At 57.9% G+C, this 24,497-nt stretch overlaps 7 protein-coding genes across 7 annotated transcripts; 2 read left to right on the top strand and 5 right to left on the bottom strand.

Moving 5' to 3' along the window:
* Positions 1 to 1,284: 1,284 nt before the first annotated feature.
* CH63R_07635 (Peptidase C1-like family protein) lies at positions 1,285 to 2,913 on the bottom strand (the record flags this gene model as incomplete). The annotated part of the gene is made up of 2 exons (XM_018302610.1): positions 1,285 to 2,581; positions 2,669 to 2,913. The coding sequence occupies 2 exons, from the start codon at positions 2,911 to 2,913 to the stop codon at positions 1,285 to 1,287; spliced, it is 1,542 nt and encodes a 513-aa protein (XP_018157388.1).
* A 2,983-nt stretch (positions 2,914 to 5,896) lies between these two features.
* CH63R_07634 (Ankyrin repeat protein) lies at positions 5,897 to 6,968 on the bottom strand (the record flags this gene model as incomplete). The annotated part of the gene is made up of 2 exons (XM_018302609.1): positions 5,897 to 6,612; positions 6,668 to 6,968. 2 exons carry the CDS (start codon positions 6,966 to 6,968, stop codon positions 5,897 to 5,899), a joined length of 1,017 nt encoding a protein of 338 aa, XP_018157387.1.
* Positions 6,969 to 7,322: 354 nt separating this feature from the next.
* Positions 7,323 to 9,484, top strand: CH63R_07633 (uncharacterized protein; the record flags this gene model as incomplete). Its single annotated transcript, XM_018302608.1, has 3 exons — positions 7,323 to 7,706; positions 7,852 to 8,236; positions 8,853 to 9,484. 3 exons carry the CDS (start codon positions 7,323 to 7,325, stop codon positions 9,482 to 9,484), a joined length of 1,401 nt encoding a protein of 466 aa, XP_018157386.1.
* Positions 9,485 to 9,882: 398 nt separating this feature from the next.
* On the bottom strand, positions 9,883 to 12,707 carry CH63R_07632 (Woronin body major protein; the record flags this gene model as incomplete). Its single annotated transcript, XM_018302607.1, has 6 exons — positions 9,883 to 10,487; positions 10,634 to 11,028; positions 11,603 to 12,006; positions 12,060 to 12,530; positions 12,586 to 12,620; positions 12,671 to 12,707. 6 exons carry the CDS (start codon positions 12,705 to 12,707, stop codon positions 9,883 to 9,885), a joined length of 1,947 nt encoding a protein of 648 aa, XP_018157385.1.
* Positions 12,708 to 15,917: 3,210 nt separating this feature from the next.
* On the top strand, positions 15,918 to 19,240 carry CH63R_07631 (Duf814 domain-containing protein; the record flags this gene model as incomplete). Its single annotated transcript, XM_018302606.1, has 2 exons — positions 15,918 to 16,265; positions 16,325 to 19,240. The coding sequence occupies 2 exons, from the start codon at positions 15,918 to 15,920 to the stop codon at positions 19,238 to 19,240; spliced, it is 3,264 nt and encodes a 1,087-aa protein (XP_018157384.1).
* Positions 19,241 to 19,414: 174 nt separating this feature from the next.
* Positions 19,415 to 20,146, bottom strand: CH63R_07630 (NUDIX domain-containing protein; the record flags this gene model as incomplete). The annotated part of the gene is made up of 1 exon (XM_018302605.1): positions 19,415 to 20,146. The coding sequence occupies one exon, from the start codon at positions 20,144 to 20,146 to the stop codon at positions 19,415 to 19,417; it is 732 nt and encodes a 243-aa protein (XP_018157383.1).
* Positions 20,147 to 20,693: 547 nt separating this feature from the next.
* On the bottom strand, positions 20,694 to 22,217 carry CH63R_07629 (NUDIX domain-containing protein; the record flags this gene model as incomplete). The annotated part of the gene is made up of 1 exon (XM_018302604.1): positions 20,694 to 22,217. One exon carries the CDS (start codon positions 22,215 to 22,217, stop codon positions 20,694 to 20,696), a length of 1,524 nt encoding a protein of 507 aa, XP_018157382.1.
* Positions 22,218 to 24,497: the final 2,280 nt, after the last annotated feature.

The raw sequence follows: 24,497 nt of genomic DNA, 5'->3' as shown, positions 1-24,497 counted from the left end.
GAGACCAGGACCGGTCGGGGTTGCCCACGTGGATCGTCGCGTTGCCAAGAACAGGCCGCAGTGTCATCTGAACTGAAGCCCACCGAAGTTTTTTCACAAGCAAAAGGCAATGCGGCTGACCAGCTGACAGCTCATGGGCGTCCACAGGACTGATCCCCGTAAGCTTGCCGTGCTGATCTAGCCAGCCAGCAAAATCAGACATACATACGCGCGCCTCAAGTCGGCTTCTCTTCCGGATGGCCTTCTCAGTTCCACACAGCGATTGCAAGAAAACCACTTGTTGTCCGCACGAAAAGCATTGAGCTTCGTAAGCACATGTGAATCTGGCCGAATCAATGACAAACTCAACGTTTACTTTCCCGAAACTAACACTGGCACTGGCCAAACTATGACCTGAATCAGAGCCCGCCATCATCCTTGAGACGCACCTCGCCTCACTCTTACCTGTACACTACTGCTTACACGTGCTTTCCCAAAAAACCCAACATGCCGCTCATCCAAGACAGGAGCCTTCCGGACCTTGGAAGATAACTTTTGCGGGCCGGAGAGTGTACGCAAGTCAGGAAAACCTAACCTAATGGTCCCTGAGTCGGAGGGTACGAACCTATTTTGGTGAATTGAGGTCACTCTAGGAGGCTTCGACGAGGCGGGGACCCGGGGGACGCATCCGGGCCAAGGCTTGTCCGTCCCCGTCCCGAGAACGATGCATGCGCCCATATCGGATCTGCAACGGTGGTGGGACTCGAGGGAAACTCCAGGCTAGGGACGTCTGTACCGTCCTTTGCTTTGTACAGCTTTGGTCTGACCCGTGGTCCGTGGATGACCGTTGGCGGCGCAAATGGAAGAGTTGCCATGGCTGATAGTTGAAAGCAACATTTAATGGACACGCCACCTGCAATTGGTCTTCTTGGCATGGCCATGGACACGGCCTGGGTTGACGGCTTGGGGAACCACTCGACCTCTATACGTGCCTACTAACGGACTTTCTGACGCATCGACGAGGCCTGCACGTTTGCTACAAAACTTAACCAGCAGTGACTTCCTGCTGTAACACCGTGACGAAGAATTTAAAGTTGAATTTCAGGGTGTCTATCAAAGCGAGCCATGACCTTTGCTGATCAAGTTCCATGGTGAAGGCATGAATCTCGCCGATGAGCCAGAAAGCCCGATAGTAGGCATCTGCAACGTCACCTCTGAGCACACAACCCCCCTCCAGGATGGCTCGAACTCCACCAACGCCCCCATATCGCATCGAAACACACGCGAGAGACCTCTGTCAAGAGTCTAGGCCAAACTGCCCATGGGGTCCCACAGCGGCAAGACGGTCGGCTCGGTGCCGATGACGGCGCGGACCTCCTTGCTCAGGAAGCGCACGTCGACGACGGCCTGGTAGACGAACTCGTCCATCCAGGCGTCGGTCATGACGAACCAGCCCTTGTCGCCGGCGCCCTCGCCCCAGCTGTTCTGCACCCTCCAGCGGACGGAGCGGCCGTCGGCGTCGAGGTGGACGGCGGTCAGGACCATGGCGTGGGTCATGGCGCTCTCGCCCGTGCGCAGGCGGCTCGCCTTGTCCATGCCGAGCAGCGAGACGCCGAAGCCGAGCTCGTAGTCGATGAGGTCGAGGTCCATGACGCCGGCGGCGGAGGAGCTGAACTTGCCGACGTCGGAGCCGAAGAAGACGGGGAGGCCGGCCTTGATCATGGCGACGCAGGCGGCCTTGAGGGTGGCCATGTCGACGTTGACGTAGGTGACGCCGCGGCCGCCGACGACGTTGCCGAGGCGGTCGACGGTGAGCAGCGTGAGGGGCTCGTGGCGCGGGTCGTGGACGAGCGAGACCATGGAGTCGATGACGGACGAGGTGATGCGCAGCTCGGGCGAGTAGATGTCGGTGGCGAAGGCGGCGGGCGTCGTCGTGAGCTCGCGCGCCTTGCCGTCCTTGTCGAGGTACGACCACGTGAACTCGGCGCGCGGGTCGGGCGGCGGGCCGAGGGCGAGGGTGAGGACGGAGAGGATCTCGCGCATCATGGCGTCCTTGGCCGAGGACAGCGCATGGGCGGAGCCGGAGCCGGAGCGTACTTGGGCGCGGAGGGCGAGGGCGTACTCGCGCAGCTTGGTCTTGAGGATGGAGTTGAGCACGCCCGAGTTCATGGCGTTCCACGAGTCCGGGTACAGGGCCTGGGGCACGAGGCCGTACTTGCGGACGAGGTTGTAGACCATGTCCCACTGGCCGCCGTCGCTGACGATGTCGCCGAGCAGGTGCTGGACGAGGCGGCCGTCGAGGTCTTCGCCGGCGGTGTCGATGACCTGCTCGAGGAAGTGGTTGCTCTTCTCGAGCTTGTCCCAGAAGAAGAGGTAGGACTGGGAGAGCTCGAAGGAGGCGAGGCCGTGGCGCCGCATCAGGGCGACGCGGAAGACGTTGGTCGAGGCGAAGAGCCAGCACCGGCCGGACGAGCGCTGGTTCGTCATGGGCGCGCCCTCGAAGGGGATGCGCGTGTTGAAGACGTGCGGGTCGGCGAGCCTCGCGGGCGTCGACGCCAGCACGGCGCGGGGGTCGGCGGTGCTGAGGGCCGTGAGGGCGAGCCTGCGCGGGGGGTGGGGGTTTATATGTTAGTCTGGGTTTCGACCATGATGGAAGGGGTGTTTTTTTCTTCCCCCGGTGCGACTATACTTGTTCTTGGGGTCGGAGAGGAACCGCGACTGCCAGGATTGTGTTTGCTGGACGGGGAGGCCCTCGGGCTCGCGGGTGAGTCTGACATCGCTCTTTTCGTTGTCAGCGCCGGTGGCGGAGGAGGAGGATGAGGAGCCGTCGACGTTGACAAAGTTGTCATCGGCGACCTGGATCCGGCGGAGGCGCTCGAGGAGGGCCTTTTCGTTGGATGCGTCGACCGCCGTCTTGGACTGTTGGGAACCCATCTCGGCCAGCTTGGGGAAGGGAGGGGGACGGTGGGTGTGTTGGGTAGACGAGGCCCCGTCGGTATTGCGTCAAGACGACGGTGATGCTGTCAAGCGACTTCACTCGGACTGGTGGCTGCGGCAGACGATACAATCACACAATCGATGACCGGGGTACGGTGAGACCTCGGGAGGATGGGTAACAGAAGAGAGGCTTTCAGGACGGGAGATCGTTTCCAAGCAAACGAGATGGCGGGGAGGAGGAGGTGGTGGTATTTAAGACGACGCATAGCACACCCGTCGTAAACCCAAGATCGGGCGGCCCTCTCCCCCCTCGTTTCCCCCGACACTTCCCACCCCCTTCCATTCGTAACCGATCCGCCTGGTGCCGGGACTGCCAGCAACCTACCTACCTACTTAGACCGCGCTCGCTATCTTGTTGGAGAAGGTAAAAGCTTCCCGGGTAGAGGGGGCCGACGAAGGTGGTGCCCGCACTTGCGTCTTTCTGTCTTATCAGTCGCGCGAGTCGAAGTCCGGGGACCAATCTGACCATACAGCGAGCGATAAGCGTTTTGGTGGTGGGAGGGGGGAGGTTTGGGGGATACGTGGGTGCAGGGATTAGACGCCCACGAGAGTCACGCACGCGATACCAGGGGCCATCAAGGTTCCCCGTGGAGCTGGCGGATCGGTCTCAAAAGGGTCCTCACATGATGGCATGGCGCGCGGGTTGGAGGAGAGATGGAAGCCTCCCATCGTTGGCCGTTCACTGTTCCTCCTCTCCCCACCCTCCCCAGGAAGACGAAGACAGCTCGGAGCGTGAGCACGCAATGAAAGGGGAGGGAGGGGAAATCCAAGATGACGAATCGGACCCGTATGGTATTGATTGTTACATGGGCAATTCTCGCCTGTTGTTCTTGACAGCACGCAATCGGCGTCCTTTCTGTCTTCTCCTCTCCGTCAACCACGCCTGCGGGCTCCCCCCCCGGCTGCGGGGAAAAAGGCGGGCGCGGGGGCTCGCGCGGGAACACGGCTTGTTCTTTTTGTTTTACAAAGATACCCACGTGTGAAGGTTAAGAAAAACGGCCGCACATGCGGGCACATGCGGTGTCCATATTTCAATTCACTCGGAGCGCCATTCGAGTCATGCACATTGAATCGCGTACAACATAACGAAATGACTTGAGAAGATGAACAAGGTTCGTTGAGGGCCGCCGTGAAACTCCCCCGGATACTCGGCCCCACAACTACGACGGGCCCTGCCGGAGGCGTGCCGTCTCGTGCCGTAGACCCACTCCTCGCCGCGAGGGAGCTATGACAACGAAACGAGAAGAGTCACATAGGTACGAATTCTTCTAATGGATCGTTCTAGAAGCCTGGTTATGCCTCCCGCCAATCTCCATGTTGTATCTGAGGATCCCATCATCAAACTGGCCGTCGCCCTGGGTTCTTCAAAGTCGGTCCGCCCGAGCTACTGCGAGCTGAACTCATTATGAGATGGTCTGGATAGGCCTCAGTCTCGCTAACAAACCCATCGAGGAGAAAGTTACGAGGAGCCAAATTGTCTCCGGACCGGTCGTCAGCGGCCGCGGGCTCGAGACTGACAGCCGCAGCGTCAGGCCCTCCGTTGTCTCCCTCGCGGGCGGGACGTGTTCCTCTTGCCGTGTCAGGTTGAGGGTTGAGTGCGTCTTTCAAGTCGCCTAGAACTCCTCCGAGTATTTCTGAAGGTTGCCACGTCTTCCTGGTAGGAGTTACTCCCGTCACGAAACTCTAAAGCACCACACGCATAACAGCGCGTTGCTCGAGCACAGCAACAGGAAGTACTCTCCATAGACCCGATAACATCCTCGACACAATTGAGCCGTACTTTGAGGCCAGTGGTAGGTTTATGCCGTTCTCGAAAGTGGCTGCTCAATAGGTCTCGCGCTACGGCTGGGGGGCGGGTAGCCGGTGCATATCCTTTTCGAGCGGACGCACTGGGAGCAAGAGGGACGGGTTTCATCGCATTTGATGCGCCGCTGTCTTTACGGAGCATGTTAGGCTTAGGCTTGGGTGACGGGTGACAAGGTTGCAGAGAGCGTTTGTTGCGTTACATACTTGCAATTATTGCACCCCGTCCTGAAGACCGGCTTGCTCGTCCTGGCCCTCTTACCTACCACATTCATGTCATTATGTTCCGTGATGTGGTCATTGTCGTCACTGGGTTCAGCCAGTTTGGTCATTTCGTGATCAGTAGACGTCGGGGATGACGAATCGTCTTCAGACCCATTATCCGAGGCAAGGGGCTCCAGGGTAGCTGCATGGGCGACTTCTGGCAGCGTACCGTTCCCAAGATGAGCTACTAGAATAGCATCGCCTAGGATAGGCTCAACCCTGCGACGACCGTGTAGCAACTTCGGACCGAGGCCAAGTTCGGGCGAAGGACTGGGCGAGGGCTGTAATCTAGGACTGTGAGCTTGCAATTGTGGGCTTTCGTGCGGAAGAACGTCGTCTTCATCACTGGTTGTAGGGTCGCGATCAGTCTCAAAGTCGTCCTGGACTACAAGACCTTCGATAGCCAAAGGTATCGCCTCACAGGCGAGCTCTTGGAAGTGTTTGGCCAAATGTGAGCAGAACCTCTCGGAATTGTCCTCGATAATTGTCGATGGGTCCCAGCTATCACAGAACAGGCACGCGTCTTTATCGAAACAAGCGACGGGCTTTTCACAAGCTTTCAGCATCACCTTTCTCTGCGCGGCAGGCACCAGACCCGGATGTCGGGAGTCGAAATGCGCTTCAAGAGCCGAGGCGGAAACGCACTTCGCATTGCAGAGGGCGCAAGTCCATTGTCGCCGGTGCTTGTCCAGCTCGTGCTTGAACCACTCATGGGAAGTTTGAAATGGCTCCGCGGAACAGTTCTTGAATGTACATACATACGTTTGGAGATCGCGATATAAGTGATGCCTGGAATACAATTAATTTGCTTGTCCCTCTGCCTTGTGAGTTGCAAAAGAAGATTCCCGATGACTCACTTCCAGTGAAAGCGATCCTTGATGACTTGGATCGTTCGACAATAAGGACACTCTATCGGTTCGCCGTAACCGAGCTGTCGTCCATCCAGCCACAATCTTGTCAGTTGAGGGACAATTCGGCCTGAATAGTTGTCAGCTCCAACAGCTGTCTGGGCAAATGATGTTGCGACGGTGTATACGCTCTCCGCCCATTTCGAGTCCAGTGGATCTCTTCTGATGCTCTCGGGTGACGCGAGGGTTTCGTGGAAAGAAGTCGCCTTGGTCGTGGCTCGTTCTGCCTGCTCGTCGTGTCCTGGTCCGACTTCGACCTGGGCCAAGTTCCTGCGATGATTCTGGCGATAACGAATGTAGTCGATTTGGCGAGCATTCCGCTGTCCTATTCTCTCCGCCAGCCAGGTAGACTGCTTCAGTTTTGGAAATTTGTCTTGTGCATTGGTAATGAACGGCCTGGGATCCGACAGTGAGTACTGGGGGCCCTGCCGTGACGTGCGTCCTCGAGGGTGGCTCCGACGAAGCAAAGTAGAGAGATTGAAAAGATGCGTGATGCAGGATCGGATGTTGTTGAACAGCTCGTCGATCTCCGTAGCCGAAGAGACATGATTCCCTTCATTGGCATTTCCGGAGTGTAACCCAAATGAGTGGCTGATGGACTCTACATCGATGACGGGGCTTTTCGTCCTGTTGGGCAAGTTTCCCAGGGCGATGCCATTAGCTGAAATGGGACGATTAGCAATGCGAACGGATGTCAGTGGGTTACCAAACCTTACCTCTACCTAAAGCATCTTCCAGTCGTCGAAGTACTGAGACCACGCTACTCTTCATGCGCTCGGCGCTCTTCAATCTCGAGTCGAGTGAGCCGAACGACTGCGGCCTCTGCAGAGCGCCAATGTTCGCGGCCCATATCTTGAACCGGCCAGCCTCGTCAGTCGCTTTAGCCTCCAGGCCGTGGTAATCAGTTGTCGGGAGGTCCTGGCATAGTTTGGTGAAGGCAGCGTTGCAGGCATGGGCGAGCGAGGATATCACGGGGGAGGTCTCTGAGTGCCCGTCCTTCCCAGGTCCGTTATCCATGATGCGTTGAAAAGTTGCCACCTGCTCGGGGTCTTCAGGAGTGCCTCACATAAGACTGGGAATAGACCATCTGGGAAGGAGGAGTCAGTTGCGATCAATACTTGCTGATTAGAGACCAATAACCCCCCCCTCCTCTCGCTTGCCTCGGTCAGCAGTCATTTGGACCAATGAGGCAAGTTCAGCTCATGCAGCCGGATGGCTCAGCTTGTCTCCAGTTCGGAGCCTGATGTGATTGATCGATGACCCCGCTTACATCCTCCGACATCACCATCTCAACCTCGCCACATTTGCTTCTTCCACTAGAGGCCCTGTGTATGCTAATCATCTCTGTGAAAGCACGACCGGACGGGGATCATGTCGGGCTTTGAGATCGCCGGCGTCGTTCTAGGCGCATTTCCCATCCTATGCGGCACGGCCAAGAACCTCGGTACAATGTTCAAGAAGACAAAGTGGTGGTGGCAGTTCGAGACCTCCTTTGAGAACTTTGTCTCGACAATAGCTACCCAGGAGATCGCCTACATACAGGTGCTGGAACGCCTTCTCGGTCCATTGGATGTCACCGAAGCAGAGTATGACAGTCTCCTGAGAGACCCAAAGTCGAACCTCTGGCACGAGAGCCACATCCAGGAAGAGTTACGGCAATGTCTGCCACATAGCAAGTACACTTGGTTCATGTGGAATCTATCGGACCTCAACACGGCAATAGAAGAATTGCAAAAACTGCTTCCTATTGATAAGGTAAGACTATCTATACACAGCTCTGGTACAGGCCATTCGGCCAGGTCTGACCAGCGACTGATTAGACGCCGATAATTACTGATTGTATGTGTAGGTTTATCGCTTGGATTCTACGAACCTAGAAAGCGAGCTGTTTCGCTTACAGACCAGCTTCAGTAGCGACAAGGATCGCCTCTTGAAGCGTATCACGGATGTCAACGATGACTTGCACCAGTTCTTCGACAGGGGGGCGACCTTGGTCAGGCCTTCCGCCACGAAACCGACGATACCCTTCCGCGATATGCATCGCCGGGCCGTCACGTTCTACGAGTGCCTGGCCCGCCGTTGGAAATGCTCTTGTTTGAGTGCACACACGGTTGGTATCGCTGCTCATCCAGCTATTCATAAGCCATCTCGGATGGCAGAGCATGGCTACTTCAACGTCCTCTTCGAAGCCGAAGCCAGCTTTAAGCAGCTCAGGCTGCAGGTCGAGACGCTTACAACCAGTAAATATGAAACGAACAGCGACTCTGTAGCACCGGAGAAGGCCGGTAAGTTTGACTTGGCCATTGGTTTAAAAGGCCAACTTTTTTTCAATAAACAACTCAAATCTGTCTCCAATGCGGCGAGCGAAAACAGCGTCTCGGCGTTAAAAATTACTTCCTTGTCCATATCGGGTCACGGTTCTCAGACGCCGCAGAGATCCATCTTGAGGAAAGCAGCGAACAAGCTGAAGAAGGTTCAACGCTGGAACAGAGTAGACAGCAGCCCAGACGAGACACAACCAAATGCCTCTGCCAGACTGAATTCAATCTCGAGTCTCAGCACGACTTGCGTGTCAGAGAGTACCGCCACTCTGACGAACGAACCAAGCCTCAGGGTTCCCAGCGGGGGGTAAGATTGAGAGCGATAAACGTATTTTATTCTGGCTGGCGAGGCTAACTTTGCGCAGTAATCAACTATTGCGCTCAAGAAGCAGCGCATCATCTACCTCCAGGGTACGGTTCGATGAAGCAGGACTTCAGCCATCACCAATTGAGGTGGCCGAGGTTCGGAACGGGGAGGTTTCAAACATCTGCGATTTTGTGAAAGGCTACAACACTCTCAATGGAGATGACAACAGCACGCTGTCACTCGATGAGGGTCGACGGATTGTACTAAAGCCAGAACCCCTGGACCAGAGCACCATCAACGCTTCGACCTTACAGTCCATCGACTCTTTCATCAAGACGACGACCATAAGGCAGAGCCGGCTCTATGTCGGCCTCAGCCTCGCCCTCACCCTCCTGTGTCTGGCGACGTCGTCCTGGGTCCCGACGCAGCTGGCCAAGGACGACATTTTTCTCGTCTGCTGCGAATCGGGGGGCAAGCCGTCGTCATCGAAGAGGTTCGGTCCATACTTCTCGCGGACCTCGCAGGACATATGCTCCTCCTCCTCCTCCGTGGAAAGCCGGACGTGGAACGCCAAGTCGTCGCTACTGCTCCTCGGCGTTGTCCTGCTCGAGCTCTTCCACGGGCAGCAGCTCGAGCAGCAGGACGCGTGGGCCGAGTCGCTCGACGAGGAGGGCCAGCCCAACGAGAGCACGAGGCTTTGTGGAGCGTTCCTCTGGATCTGCAGGGCCAAGGAGTCTCTCAAGACGCATTTCGGCAGTGAGCTGGGTGGTGAGCTGTCCGAGGCGATCCGCAAGTGCATCTGCTTCGACTTTGGGCGCGACGACGACTATGGGGACTCTCGCCTCGCCGAGGTGGTGTACCGAGAGGTGGTCGTCCCGCTGGAGAAGTGCTGTCCGTCAATATGAGAGAGAGTGTGTGCATGGTGTGGGAGAGGGCCCGGGATGGGTGACGTTATGTATACTCTGGACTTACTAAGTCTGGCCTGTTACCTCAAATGTACACAAACGAGATAATGTAGGAGACGAGATACCACAAGATAATGACACAAGCGGCATAGTACCAACAACACGTGGATGAGAGATCATATACAGGAGGCTATGTATCTACGTAAAAGACTCCGCGAGATCCGATATCCGACATATTTTTTGTGTGTCGTCCCAAATAAATAAAAAAGTCGTCTTCAATTTCTCCATTACACTTGATCATCTGTAATTCGTACATGACATATTGCTAGATAACCCAGACCACACACAACGGGGGGATGATGATGGGATGGGGGGCCTTTTGTTTTTTTTTCATGTCTTTACAGACGAGAGCCGTGAATGACCTTGACGTCGACGGCGAGCTCGCGGCCGTTGTCGTTGAGGACGAGGACGCGGACGCTGCCGCGGCCGGACTCGAAGGCGTTGTTGAGGCGGGACCAGAGGTTGGACTGGTCAATGACGGGCAGGCCCTGCTTGACGTCGCCAGTCTCGGTCATGGCGGTGACCTGGCCGTCGGCGAGGTCAAGGACGCGGTACTGCTTGAAGACGGGGCCGAGCATGGTCTGGACGACGACGCTGGGGGCGGGGTTGGCGATGAAGGACGACTCCTCGTGGAGCTGCTTGGTGAAGAGGTCGACACCGAGGTAGCGGTACTGGCCGGTGGCGGCCGAGGTGGAGATCTTGATGACCTGGCAGGGGCGGCCCTGGAGGATCAAGAAGTCGCCGAGGCGGATGTGGTGGCAGGGGATGGTGACGGTGTTGGGCAGGTTGGGGGCACCGCCGGTGGAGGGGGAGGGCTGGCGGCGGGCCGAGGTGGAGGAGCGGACCTCCGAGACCTCGTAGCGGTCGTGGCCTTTATGATGATGAGGATGAGCAATCTTGTCAGCCAGCTTGTGCAGGCCTTGGCGGAAAGAGTGGTAGTGGCCTGGTGGTGCAAGCACCTTTCAGTGTCGGTCCATATGAAATGGGGGGACGAACTGCACGCGCAACCGAAACACACACACACAAACACGCGCCAAAGCAAGGAAAAAAGACACTGCACATTGGGGGGGGAGGGGGGTCAAGGCTTACCGTCGTCGTCGTAGTAACCCATCTTGGACTTGTGTTGGGGGCGCGAGATGCGAGCGGGCTCGATGGTCTCTTCGGTAACCTTTACGGTCTCCTTGTACTGAGGGCGGGGGCGCTCAGCTTGGGCGTCGACGGTGTATTCGTCGACGTGAGAGTGAGAGTGGTGGTGAGAGTGACCCGGGTGGTGGTGATGGTGAGCAGGGAAGTGCTCAACAGTGACTTCCTCGCGGTGGTAGGTAGGCTGGAAGCGTTGGCGGTACTGGCGTTCGATCTTATCAATGGGGTTTACCAGGTGCTCGTGGTGACGGGTGTCGATCTCAACACGAGTGTCGTGGTGGTGGATGCGAGTGTCGTGGAACTCTTGAGTGGTTTGCTGAACGGGAGGAGGAGGGGCAGGGCTGGAATGAAGGAAAAGAAGAGAGAGGTCAGTTCATGTTTTGATGGGGGGTGTGAGCTTGATGGGGAAGCTTTTTCGGCCGTGTTGACATGTTTGACGTGACATGCGGTTACTTGGCCAACTATGGACTAGGGACTGGGGACTAGGGACTAGGGGCCGGCCGGGGAGGAGGTGTCCAGGGTCCATGACTGGCGGCTCGTAACGGGCAAGGAGGGAAATTTGGCGAAATACCGGGGGCCGAGCTGAGGCGGTCCCGAGGCCGGGGGGGATAGAAGGGTAGGGGGGTGGGTAGGAGGATAGAGAGAGACAGAGAGAGAAGACGGGTTGGGTTGCCAAGAGGAGGCGGAGGATGGGAGGAGGCGGTGACGCGTGTGGGTTTGTGTGTTGTTTGTTGTGTTGCGTTGTTGTTGTTCTGGGGTTGCATGGGAGGGGAGGGGAGGGGGGGTTGGGCTGGATGAATCGATCGATGGCATCCGTGTGTGTTGCTGCCCAGGACATATCTGATGATTCCCGGCCACACACACGGTATAGACGGGGAGATGGAGAGAAGAAAGAAAGAAATCAGGTCGACATACCGGTACTCCTCACGGTAGTGGTGGGACTCGTGGTGGACACCGGGACGGTGGTAATGTTCTTCGATACGGACCTCTTCTTCGCTGAAGCGCTGTTCTTTCCGGGGAGGGAGAGGGAGCTGCTGTTCAGCGGCGGTGGCAGTGAAGGAAGAGTATTGACCTTCCCGTCCGGGCTTCTGAGGCTTCTTCTCGGGGAGCTTGATCTCAAGCTCTTCGTGAGTCTGTGTGACGGTCTGGGTCTGGGTTTGTGTCTCACTCTCCTTGTAGGTGGAGGGAAAGACGCTAAAGGGGACGGGGATACGGGCTTCAAAATCCAGATTGACGGCCTTGAGGTCGCAGAGAGGAGAATCTTCTAAGCGTTCCCGGAGCAAGGAAGGCAAAGAAGAGTATCCTCTTGCTTCGTTTTCCTAAAAAAACAAAGGGGAAGGGAAAGGTGGAAGAAGCCGGTCGTTGAACTGACGCGCGCTTCTTGTGCTTTTCTCTTCTCTTTTGGATTTGGAGGAAAGGGGTGACGGACGGTGAGAGGCTTGGGCGGAGGGAGTGCGAGGCGGAATTGAAGCTTTGAAGATGGATGGAGAGGGAAGAAGGAGGGAGAAGAGGGTCGGTGAAGATGTGCGATGCGGATTGGGTTTTGAAGACGGGGGGGGCTGGGGGGTGTGGGTGTGAGACGGCTGATGGTTGGATTGGATGGATGAGCAGCAGCAGCGCAGCGAGATGCAAAAAGACGACGGTTACGAGCGTTGCCAGGGCAAGGGGGGGTGGTGAGAGAATGTTGTGACTTGCGAGTAGCCCGTTCGATATGTTGACTGTGTCGATGTGGGTGGGACTGAGACCGGGATCGTGGGTGGATTGGAGCTGTTTCGTGTCCGGGGGGGAAGCCTGGATTGGATGGATAGAGGTATCGTAATTGCGGAGGAGAAGAAGAATCTGGCTTGTCTTGGTAAGAGAGAAAAGATAAAACAAGAGTTGTTGTGCGTGTCACTTACTGTACGGATGCTCTCTGCTCTGGCCGGACACAATACTGTACAGAGCACAGGTTACGGGTACTGCTGTGTGGGTGGGAATGTTTACATTGGCTTCCGCCCGCCGCAGCAGTGGATATTTCCATTGTTTATTCCGTCCAGAAAAAGACTAGTCTGGGGATGCCGGTGGAGATTGCACATGGGGGGAAGCTCCTGCTCTGCAGTCTGCCCTGAGAAGGTTTCGATTCCGATGCTGTATTCGTAGAAGCCTTGCATCTGAGGTCTCCAATGTCAGGCACCATTTCTCTCTGGCGCGGCAGGTACACCTTTTCCCGGTCCCACTTCGATGCGACCTGACTGCCCCGTCTGGGCCGCTAGCCGAGGAACGTACCTTTCCACCTCTGTCCGCCACCTGTATGTCTCGGTGTCTCCTCTCCTATCCTCTCCTCTCCTCTGGCCTGTCCTCGCTGCTCTGCTTCGAAGTCGAGGATGGAAGCGCGGAACCGCGCCTAACCACGTCCAAATTGATAGCCCGACCGCTTTGATACGCCGCCAATCCCGGTGAATTCCTCTTTCCAATGCACCATATCCCAAGACAGGCAAGAGGCTGTCTGTCAGGCTGTCACCTCGGCGGGAGGCGTAGCGACGGGCTGCTCCCACAGACGTAGCACACACACCTCAGCTTCTTAGCGCCGCAACCCATGCGACCGGCCTACCTGGCAACTCCAACTCTCAAGCCGATTGCGCGAGCTCTGTGACAGTGGACCGTCAAGCATTGATTGACCACCACACTGGGGAGGGGAACTGCTGGACCGACCGCCCAACCTCCTGTTCCTGGGTCCTTCCCTCGAACCCAAGATCACATCTACCGTGGTTCATCAGCAACTGAAAAACCCGAGTTGCGCTCGCCGGGCTGGCCCTGACACGACACGAACGTGTAAGGAAGAGACTGTGGCCGAAAATAGGGGACCCCCCCGGATTCTTGCAACCGCCCAGGAACCTGCGACTCTCCCGTGTCACTGCCTCGTCCATTCAGGTGCCGCCGCGGGCGCCACAAGCCCTAGCTTCAGCCTTCCCGCCAATCAATGGACAACCACTCGCCTTTGAAAGCTCGACCACGAGGCGAGGCCCAGGCACTAATTCACAAGACGGCCGCGCAGCCGCAGCGTTGACGGCTGTCGCGCACTGAGCCAGACTAATAATCTGATCGCTCAAACCTCTGTGCAAGCTGGAACTCGCTTGTCACATTTGGCAGCTTGTTGACATACAATAAACAAACGAGACCTGGGTGGCTGGGAGGGGGATCTTCGTTTCGTCCACGGCCGGCCCAAATGCCCGCTATCGACTGTCTGCATGGTCCGGACAGCCTGGCCGCAGCCGCCCGCAAACTCAATTGGCCAGTCTTGGAGCTTCCCCAACCACCTTCAGCTTCCATCGCTCTCCCCGACCCTTTTGCTTCCAGGGTTTTCAGGCGGACGGCTGCTGATGGCTGATGAGGCCATGGCGAGAATCAGCAATCGACCACTTCTCGCAGCGATACGGGGACCGAATAATGGGTCGTTTCCATCGTGGTTCCCCTCCATTGGACTGTCAGTCTGCAACCGCCGGACATCTCATGCAAGTCGACGGTCGCACATGCAAAACGAGGCTTCTGGCAGCTTGCTTTTTCCTGCGAGAGTGGGCGACGAGTCGACGACCGCCGACGTGGCCAAGGCAGCGCACCCTGCTCTACGTCGCGGATCCCGCCCGCAGCGCCCGAGTGGGGTTCTTGTCAAGCCCGCCACAGATGGATCTCGACAGCAGCCGTATCCCCCATGTCCCCTAAACCCATCCAGAGTCGTGGAGCAACGTCTCCGACCCAGATTTGCCCTCTCTCACAAATTCAGGCGGCTGGGGGGAGGTTGGAGTTGTTGATAACTGCCACCCTCCCACTCCGACCCAGGTCTCGATTGCCTGTAGTCTGGAATGAAACATGGTGTTTCTCAATGCTTTCTAACGACACCGGACCAGACCAGACGAACCGCCCGGGACGTACGGGAGCTCCCTTGGAGGGCTTGAAGTTGCCGTGACGACCAGCCAACCCCGGCCCCACACTAACCGCATGGGGAAACCACCTCTTCGGCACTGGACGCTGTCGCCCTCCGTCGCCGGCGGGATCGCTGAGAGAGTTGAGAACCCGTTTGTGTTATTGGATCACATGAAAGCTTCTCGTCGCATCCAACTTGTTGCTGATTGCTGTTGCCAGTTCAACAAGCACGTTTGGCGATTTGCAGAGAGAAGGTGTTTTCCAATTCGGACGAGTAATATCGAGAACAAGGAATCCCATTACAGTTGGAAGCGGAATGTGGTATGGGCGGGTCAACTATTGACGCTCACAAGTCCTGGGGACTTGTCTCGTCCAGGACCGTTGCCCTCCATCGTCGCGATGCAATTGATCCCCGGTTGTGAATCCGGGTACAGGAGCAATGGGAGTCTCTGTACGACCCTCGAAGCATTGCAACCGGATTGGAGACAAGGGCACGTCTTGCCTTTGTTTCGTGGGCTTTTTTTACTTGAAAGGATTCGATCAGATACCAGCAGCTGGATAGTTCAATTGTCCCACCCAAACTTGGTCAAACGTCGAGATATACTCCAAATTATTCGATTGTCGAGTTCCACGAACCAGACGCACATCTCAATTTGGTTGTAGGCCCTTGCAAAAACCAATAGGGCAAAATCAGTCGATTGACGGCGTCCTCGCCCGACTACCGCCTACCTAACTGATCATTATAGCATCTCAAGTCACGTTGGCCGATTTTTTCCTTCACTCATTAAAATTTGGAGCTGTCAGTCAGTCTTGGTAGCGGCGCTTGAGCTCAAAGCTCACCCGTAGAAAATAGAACCGCAAGTCTTTGATGGAGCTTGAAATGTGGCGCCACAAGCTCGGTGTGCGTCACCACAAGACACTTGCTGAATGGCAAGGCCTAAGCAGGCCTAAGCAAGCATTGCAGAGCTTTTTCACCGGCCAATTGAGTCACTATATAGAGAGGAAACAACCTGTCTGCACCTCTCTCACCTCCGAACGATTTGCAATACGTTGAAAAGACCTGCATTTAAGAACGACCGCTTCCAGAGCTGCCGGAATCTACAGCCAGAAAACGTGCACGTGACGTCATCGTGGCGCACCCCACATTTCCTAAAGCTCTTCAGCCACACGACGATTGCCCCGCGATCGTTCATTCGCATCACAGATTCTGCCCCTCAGTTGGTTGATTCACTTCCACTACGAAACGAAAGCCGCCTAGACAGAACTGGCGCAGACCTGTAACTGATTCATAACTTTCTTTCCACTGCTCAGGCAAGCCCTACTAGCAGTCATGAAGCAGCGTTTCTCCTCCATCGACGTCAAGGTCATCGCCCACGAGCTCCAAGAGAGCCTCACTACCTTGCGACTGGCCAACGTCTACGACCTCTCCTCCAAGATCCTGTTGCTCAAGTTTGCGAAGCCCGACAACAAGAAGCAGCTCATCATCGACTCGGGCTTCCGATGCCACCTCACCGATTTCACGCGAACGACCGCCGCCGCGCCCTCGGCCTTTGTCACCCGCCTGCGCAAGTTTTTGAAGACGAGGCGCTTGACGTCGGTTAGGCAAATCGGAACGGACCGGATTCTGGAGTTCCAGTTCAGTGACGGCCAGTACCGTCTCTTCCTCGAGTTTTTCGCTGTGAGTAAAGCCCATGCCGGAAACCCCGGGCCACGCCTCTGACCACTCGTTGTGCACAGAGCGGAAACGTAATCTTGACCGATGCCGACCTCAAGATCCTTACCCTGTTGCGAAACGTCTCTGAAGGCGAGGGCCAAGAACCACAAAGAGTCGGCATGAACTACTCTCTGGAAAACAGACAAAACTACAACGGCGTCCCGGATTTGACAAAGGAGAGAGTGCGGGCCGCGCTGGAATCGTCCGTCAGCAAGACCTCGGTAGCCGCCACGGCAGGGAAGAAGATCAAGGTGAAGCCGGGAGACGAACTGAGGCGCAGCTTGGCGACGACGATTACCGAACTACCTCCGATTTTGGTGGACCACTCGTTCCAGCTTACTGGTTTCGACGGGAAAATGAAGCCGGCCGACATCCTCGAAGACGAGTCGCTGCTGGACGCACTCCTGAAGGCTTTGACTCAGGCACGAAGCATTGTGGAGGACGCGACGAGCTCTGCGACGGCCAAGGGATACATTTTTGCCAAGTACCGATCGAAGCCAGACCACGCGCCCGAGGCCGCACCGCCAGCAGCCGAAGACGAGGAGACGAAGAGGTCCAATCTTCTCTATGACGATTTCCACCCTTTCCTACCCAGCAAGTTCGCTAACGACCCCACCGTCAAGGTTCTTGAGTTTGATGGCTACAACAAGACCGTAGACGAGTTCTTCTCCTCCCTGGAGGGCCAAAAGCTCGAGTCAAAACTCACGGAACGAGAGGCTGCGGCGCGGAGAAAGCTTGATGCTGCCAGGTCGGACCAGGAGAAGCGTATCGAGGGCCTGCGTGGAGCACAGTCCATCAACGTGCAGAAGGCTACGGCGATCGAAGCAAATGTGGAGCGTGTTCAGGAAGCGATGGACGCCGTCAATGGTCTCCTCCAGCAGGGCATGGACTGGGTCGACATCAGCAAGCTCATCGAGCGCGAGCAGAAGCGCCGCAACCCCGTCGCAGAGATCATCAAGCTGCCGCTCAACCTGGCCGAAAACAAAATCACGCTATTGTTGGGGGAGGAAGAAGACATCGAAGACGACGAGTCGAACTACGAGACGGATTCGGACGCCTCGGACAGCGAGAACGAGGAGTCGAGCAATAACAACAAGCAGAAGAACGACAAGCGGCTGGAGATCGAGGTCGACATCACCCTGTCGCCCTGGGCAAACTCGAGAGGATACCACGAGCAGAAGCGAAGCGCCGCCAAGAAGGCGGAGAAGACGGTGCAGCAGTCCCAGATGGCGCTGAAGAACGCCGAGCAGAAGATCCAGGCGGAACTGAAGAAGGGCCTGAAGACGGAGAAGGCTGTTCTGCAGCCCATCCGGAAGCAGAGCTGGTTCGAAAAGTTTATCTGGTTCGTCTCATCCGACGGCTACCTGGTCCTCGGCGGCAAGGATGCGCAGCAAAACGAGATGCTGTACAAGCGCTACCTCCGAAAGGGTGACGTCTACGTCCACGCCGATATGCACGGTGCCGCGACGGTCATCATCAAGAACAGCCCGAGCACCCCCGACGCACCGATCCCCCCTTCGACGCTGGCGCAGGCCGGCACGCTTGCCGTGTGCAGCTCGAGCGCCTGGGACTCCAAGGCCGGCATGGGCGCCTGGTGGGTCAACGCCAACCAGGTGTCCAAGTCTGCGCCGACCGGGGAGTATCTCCCGACCGGAAGCTTCATGGTCCGCGGTCAAAAGAACTTCTTGCCCCCGGCGCAGCTCCTGCTCGGCATTGGCATCATGTTCAAGATCAGCGAGGAGAGCAAGGCCAGGCATGTGAAGCACAGGCTGTACGACGGCGCTGGCCTCCAAGCCCCGTCTGCCGACAAGGGGCCCGAGGAGTCTGCAGCGGATGCTGCTCAGGCCAGAGACGAAGATCCGGACGATGTGTCTGACATTGGCTCCGAGAACAACGACGAGGACGAGGACCCCCGAGACAACCCTCTTCAGAATCTCGGACAGGACGGACATGATGATTCAGAAGAACGTATTGCTTCTGGAGAGTCTCCTGTCGAGGAGATGGAAAAGCTCAAGCTCGAGGATGGCAAGACGGCAGGCGATTCCGCCAACGAGGAAACCAAGCCAACCGAGGATGGCAACAACTATGACGACGAGGACGGGGAGCAGGAGGAAGAGGAGGAGGAGGATGAAGCCGGGGACAGTGATCAGGCTGTCACAGGACAGACATCGACGCCGGCAGAGCCCGCCGGCGGGCCAAGCTCCAAGGCCAGCGCCGCCGCGAACGACAAGCAGCGGCCCGCCAAGAGAGGCCAGAAGAGCAAGGCCAAGAAGTTGGCGGCCAAGTACAAAGACCAAGACGAAGAGGACAGGGCGGCGGCCGAGGCGCTGTACGGGTCTGCGCGCGGCAAGCAGAGGGCGGAGGCGGAGGCGCAGAGCAAGGCGGAGCGAGAGGCCCAGCTGGCGTTCCAGAAGGAGCGGCGTCGGGCGCAGCACGAACGGCAGCAGAAGGAGACGGCGGAGCACGAGGAGGTCCGGCGGCTGATGAACGAGGAAGGGGTCGAGGTGCTCGACGCGGAGGAGCTGGGCAAGATGACGCTGCTGGACGCGCTGGTGGGCACGCCGCTGCCGGGCGACGAGATCCTCGAGGCGGTGCCCGTGTGCGCGCCGTGGAACGCCATGGGCAAGTTCAAGTACAAGGCCAAGCTGCAGCCGGGCGCGGTGAAGAAGGGCAAGGCGGTCAAGGAGGTGTTTGAGCGGTGGAAGGCGGACTCGTCGCGCAAGGGCGCGCTCGACGAGCGTTCGCAGGACCGGGAGAAGATGTGGCCGCGGGAGGTGGAGCTCATCAAGGCGCTCAAGGCCGAGGAGTCCATCAACGTCGTGCCTGTCGGGAAGGTCAGGGTGATGATGGCCGGCGGGAGCGGCGGCGGCGGCGGCGGCGGCGCCAAGGGGCAGCAGGGCAAGGGCGGACGAGGCGGCCGTGGGTCCAAGAAGAAGTGAGGATTCAGCATGAAGCGACGAGGTTTTTAGACGTGCATTATATATCTAGGTATATAGAGATGACATCGCTTCCGGTACATTAGACCCCCCCTCTCGAGAAGAAAATGGATAAGCGATTCCGTCTCACGAGATGACAACAAACAACCCCTCATCTCGCCGAGCCCCTTGGATCCTCTAGCGCCTCTTCTTCGCGATCTCAAAGGCCTTCAACACGTCCAGCCTCTGGTTCTCCGAGGTCCAGTCGAGGACGACGTCCCCGCACCGGCCGGCGCGCGCCTCGTCCTCCGTGGCCCAGACAAAGGCCTCGTGCTCCTCGGGGTCGACGACGACATCGGCGCGCCCGCCGGCCTCGGTCTCAACCTCGACGAGGTACGTGTACTTGCGCCAGGCGTCGCGGCGACTGGCGACAACGTCGGCCGACTCCGCGACGCCCACGCCGCCCCCCGGCAGACCCCACGCCTGGTCCCCCGGCACGGCCGTCGCGGCGGCGCTGTCGCCGGCGCCATCCCACTGGTAGGCGCCGACGAGGGCGGCGAACCGCGCGGCGCGCAGGCCCGTCTCCTCCCAGAGCTCGCGGGCGGCGGCGGCGAGGGCGTCGCCGTCGCGGGACTCGGCGGCGCCGCCGGGGAGTTCCCAGCGGTGGGGGAGAGCCTTTTCCCGGGCGGAGCGCTGGAGGAGGAGGATCCTGGGGGGGATATTGTTGGTGGTGGTAGTGGTGGTGGTGCTGTTGTTGTTCTTATCCGGGGGTGTGGGGGTGGAGATGACGGCGGCGCCGACGCAGAGGCGGTGGGTGTGGTGGACCTGCGAGGTGGCGGAGGGGGCGTAGGGGTGGAAGCGGAGGGTGTAGGGGAGGACGGAGGGGGCCGTCGCGTAGGATAAGGGCCGGGAGGGTAGTGCGGGCGGCATCTTTGACGTTTGGTTTGGGCGCGGCGGTTCGTGGTAGGTTTCGGGACGGGGGGGGGGGTTGCTTACTGAATTGGCGGTTCTGGTGTAGGTGCTGCGTTGTGTGTATTTTAATTTATTTAGAAACGTGATGGGGAGACTGGATTTGGTTTGAACCCGCGAAGAGGGCCCGTTTGCTTTGTAGGGGACGGGTGCCTGGACTGTGAAGGGGCGGGTGCCTTGTTGTTATCGTGTGTGACTCGGATGCCTGGAGGTCGAATGTCAGACTCGGGCGGAATTGGAGCCGGTTTCCGAAAGACGGAGGAACGCGGGGTCAGCTCGGGGGTTGTGGGGTGAGTCACTCGCCGATGTGGACACCCCCGGTTTTCGGAGCGGGTGCGGAGGTGGCCGAGGATGGCTACTTTGGAGGGGGACAGCTTTGTTTTTGAATGAACCCGCCCCTCCTCGTTTGTTAGTTGTTTTAGTTATACAGCCCATATTTCTTTCACCCTAGAGGGGATTGGAAGCTTAAGGGTGGTGATGGTCAAGGGCCTTTCTCCTCGACCCAATTTCACTCGTCCTGACTCTCATCCCCGCTCCCCTCCGGTCTCTCGTCGTGCGAGCTGCCGCAGCCGCCGCCGCCGCCACCACCGTCCCGGTCCTCCTGTGCTTTGCGCCTGCAAGTGTGGCGGAACTTGTACTCGTTCTCGGTCGCGCGCTGGTGCGCGGACACCTCCTGGCGGTCGTCCGTGTACCTGTACTCGTACTTGTACTCGCCGTCGTACGTGAAGAGGGTCTCGCGCTCGAAGACGGCGCCGTCCTTGACTTCGAAGACGTAGCCGCAGTCGTCTTTGTAGATGTAGATGTGGTCGGGTTCGTCCTCGTCTTCGTTCCTGTCGTCCGTTTCCTCGTCCGTGTCGCTGGTGTTGTCTTGGTCGTCGTCGTCTTCTCCGTCGTCGTCTTCTTCATCGTCGTCTTCTTCATCGTCGTCTTCTTCATCGTCGCCTTCTCGATTGTCATCGCCTCTCTCGTCTCCTTCCTCGTCATTCTCATCCTCGTCACCATCGTCCCAATCACTTCCCTCCCAGTCATCCTGATCCCAATCATCCTCGTCTTCATGCTGATGTTCTTCCGGAAACACCCACATGTGCACCTGGTCGATTGCCCAGCTCACAGTTGGATGACGGAGCGCAAAATGCAGACTGAAAAAACAACCCAGAAACGGCAAGCGACGCACCCAAGCAGGAAGGCGATCCGGGAGCTTCATCCCACTTTGGATACACCAGCATTGAAGGCTGCCGGCCGCGTCCGCGATCAGCTCAAAGGCCACGCTGATTGCGAACTGCATCAATAGCTCCCAAAAGAGGAAGCGGGCCCTGTACACCCAGATCTTGAAGGCTGTCAGCTCGGCTCCGCCTTCGGCCTCGACGGCCCCAACGGCCTCTCCCGCCTCCTCCACTGCGCGGGACTGGTAGCCGTCGAACGTGTGAGCAAGCTCACGAACGACGAGGATCAGGGCCGCGTAGTGGCTGAAGGTGGTATACATCGAGAACAAATCGGCCGGCCCCGCCTCGCAGAAGAACGCGGGGTTGTCTTCGGCGAGGGAGCGCCACTCGCGCATCCCCTTGCGCGCGCCGAGCCAGTTGGCGGCGGTGCGGGCGAGGGGCGCGAGGACGTCCCACGCCGCCAGGTGGCGGTCGCCCGGTATCGGCAGCGCGGGGGATCGCCAGAAGACGAGTGGGAAGACGAGGGAGGCGAGGGCCAGGTGGACGGCGAACGCCGAGCTCGACTGCGCGGCGGCGCGCAGGAGCTTCGAGCCGACCTCGCCGTCCGCGAAGCCGGCGGACGCGAGCACGCCAAACAGCCAGCGGTTCCTCACGACGGCGCGCCTCCCGACCCAGACCAGGAAGGCCGTCGTGAGGAAGACGTCGCGGAAGAAGAGCTTCTGGAAGAGGAGGATGCACGCCTGCGCGTTGAGGTAGCTGCCCACGTCGTGCCAGGTGTCCTGGAGCCACGCCAGGAGCGCGCATGGCCGCCGTCGGCGGTTGAGGTCTCGTTCCCGTCTCCAGTCATGGAGAAGGGCGTCGAGGTCCATAGAGGCGAGTGGTGAAGGAGAACCGTGAGGTGGTAAGTTGTGGGCGAGCAATGGGAAATCGGCGGTGGTGATGTAGAACCTGAGCATCTGATTGATCGAAAGAGTACCCTTGTGGTTTGTCAATGCTTGACCAAATGCATTTCTATCACTGATTTTACCATGACGGGTATCGATTTTTATAAGTCATCGTATATCCGTGAAGATTATGAGATTTGCCATCCACGGTTCAATGAATTGTACTCGGAACGGTTGTGGTCCTGTCCGCAATGTCTGCGAACTTTCCTCTCATGATCCCAGGTTGCTTTCAACTCTGTGCGTGTAAGTAGGTGCTGCGAGCCAGAAAACCAGAGCAGCGGAACTTTGCTCGGGGGAAGAACCAAAGGCAATGGATGATGCTTGAATAGATGATATCGGAATGTATCTTTTCCATGTTGAAGACCGTTCGACTACATGAACAGGACGAGAGTCTGCAGTGTGCTTGACGAGAGACGTGTCTCAAGGTGTAAGTCAGATGGTAGAGGGCACTGCCGGCCAACCGGCAGGCCACAGGTGCGCAGTCGGCGCCAGGTGGCAGCAGGGGCGAGACAGAGAGATGGAACCCCCCCCCCCCCCCTTCGTTGCATAACAGACTAACAGCCAGTTAGTGATAGAACCTCAAGAATACACAACACAACAGTCACAACCACATCCGTCTCTGAGCACTACACACACATCGCCACCAGCTCCAGTACCAGATATGCACCAAGTCACCAAGTCATCAATCAAGGAAAACCTGCCACAGTCTCTCGCACTCGCATCAAACGACTAGGACTAGGCCAAATCACCTCCCCTTCCACTTCAAGGTTGTGTGTGTGGCTCATCCCAACTTCGTCACTTCGTTACAATGGTTCCATCACAACTTGCTTGAACTCTCAATGTTGCAGTCACTGTATCCACTCGCCCGGCCTCGAAAACGAAACCTCGAGAGGAAACAGTTTTTTGGACGTGGTGTCCCACCCACACACACCCACACGCTTTCTTACTTACTCGCTCGGGAACCTCAGCTGGAAGCTAGGCGGCGCCAAGGCCCGAACGAGCGGGTGCGTCCATCGACCGACCCGTCCGAGACGTCAAATTAAGGGATCGCTCTAGCCTGCGTGATGAAGCAGCGAGCCGGGCGAAACAAGTCTGGTCAAGAACCCCCCCCGCCGTAGAGAATCTCGACCGCGCGCGTCCGTCGCCCAGACTATTGGAGTAAGTTGGCTCTCGTTCGCGTCGGCTCTTGCTTCCGAGCGAAGTAAGCTCGCGCTGGCCCGTTTAAAACGCATACTCACCGGCGTCTTTTGTTCCGTACCTGACTTCTACAGCCGTTTCGAGATGGAGGGCTCTTGAACGACTCTGTCTTGCGTACCTACGTATAACGCCGTACCGAGGAGCTGGGGAGCCGCCCACAGACGGTACCGAGGCAATGGAACGTGTCACGATCTCGCCCGGATCAAACTTACCAGAACCCAGGAGGCCCCATGGGGAAGAGACTAAGGCCTTGAATGTCATCTTGCCAATCAGCCAAGGGTGGTGGTGATGGGCGTCTGTGGTTTGACACCGAGTGCCGAACACCCGTCAAAGTGTCTTTGCCAACACCCAAAAACCGCACCGACAACACCTCATCGAGTCTGGGTTTGCACACACGATGGACCCGCCGCACGGGACAAAATAAGAATTCCCGTCCCTATTTCTGGTCATGGCCTTCCCGTCGCTCCCTCCATGGCATGTATCTCCTCGCCTGCCTACCTGCCTGGGGCTATTGGCAAGCTAGAGTCCGGCACAGCCTAGCCCAAAACGCCCTCTGCTGGCGATTGGTCGTCACCCGAGCCATCACCTGGAGGCCGGACGGACGGCGAAATGGTGGCTTGCCCCTGGCTAAATCTGCCTGGGGACGCCGCTCTCATCAAGCCATTCCCGCTTTGCCAACCGCTATGCGGCACCGACAGACATCCTGGCCGGCTGGGTCGTTGAAACCGATATTGGCCCATGGAATCCATATTTGGATCGTATTCACGATGCACGGCTGGCTGGACCCTAGCCCGAACCACCTGAAGGCCTCGGGGCTTCCCAAAGCTTAGCGGTCTCGAGGCGTCGTTCCCACGCGTGATCGAAGACGGGGCAAATGGTGATGCCGGCCAGCCGGTCCGGGAAACATGCAAAGAAGTCTTGTTAGACGTGTTGGACGTGGACTTACTTAAGTTGCTGCGCTTCCGGGCCCAGACTGGCAGAGAGCGAGGGCTTCATCCCGGTTCCTCA

The sequence above is a fragment of the Colletotrichum higginsianum genome, chromosome 5 (genome assembly GCF_001672515.1).
Source record: "Colletotrichum higginsianum IMI 349063 chromosome 5, whole genome shotgun sequence".
NCBI lineage: Eukaryota > Fungi > Ascomycota > Sordariomycetes > Glomerellales > Glomerellaceae > Colletotrichum > Colletotrichum higginsianum.
The sequence above is the reverse complement of the archived record's forward strand: the minus strand, read 5'-3'. Positions and strand labels throughout refer to the sequence as shown.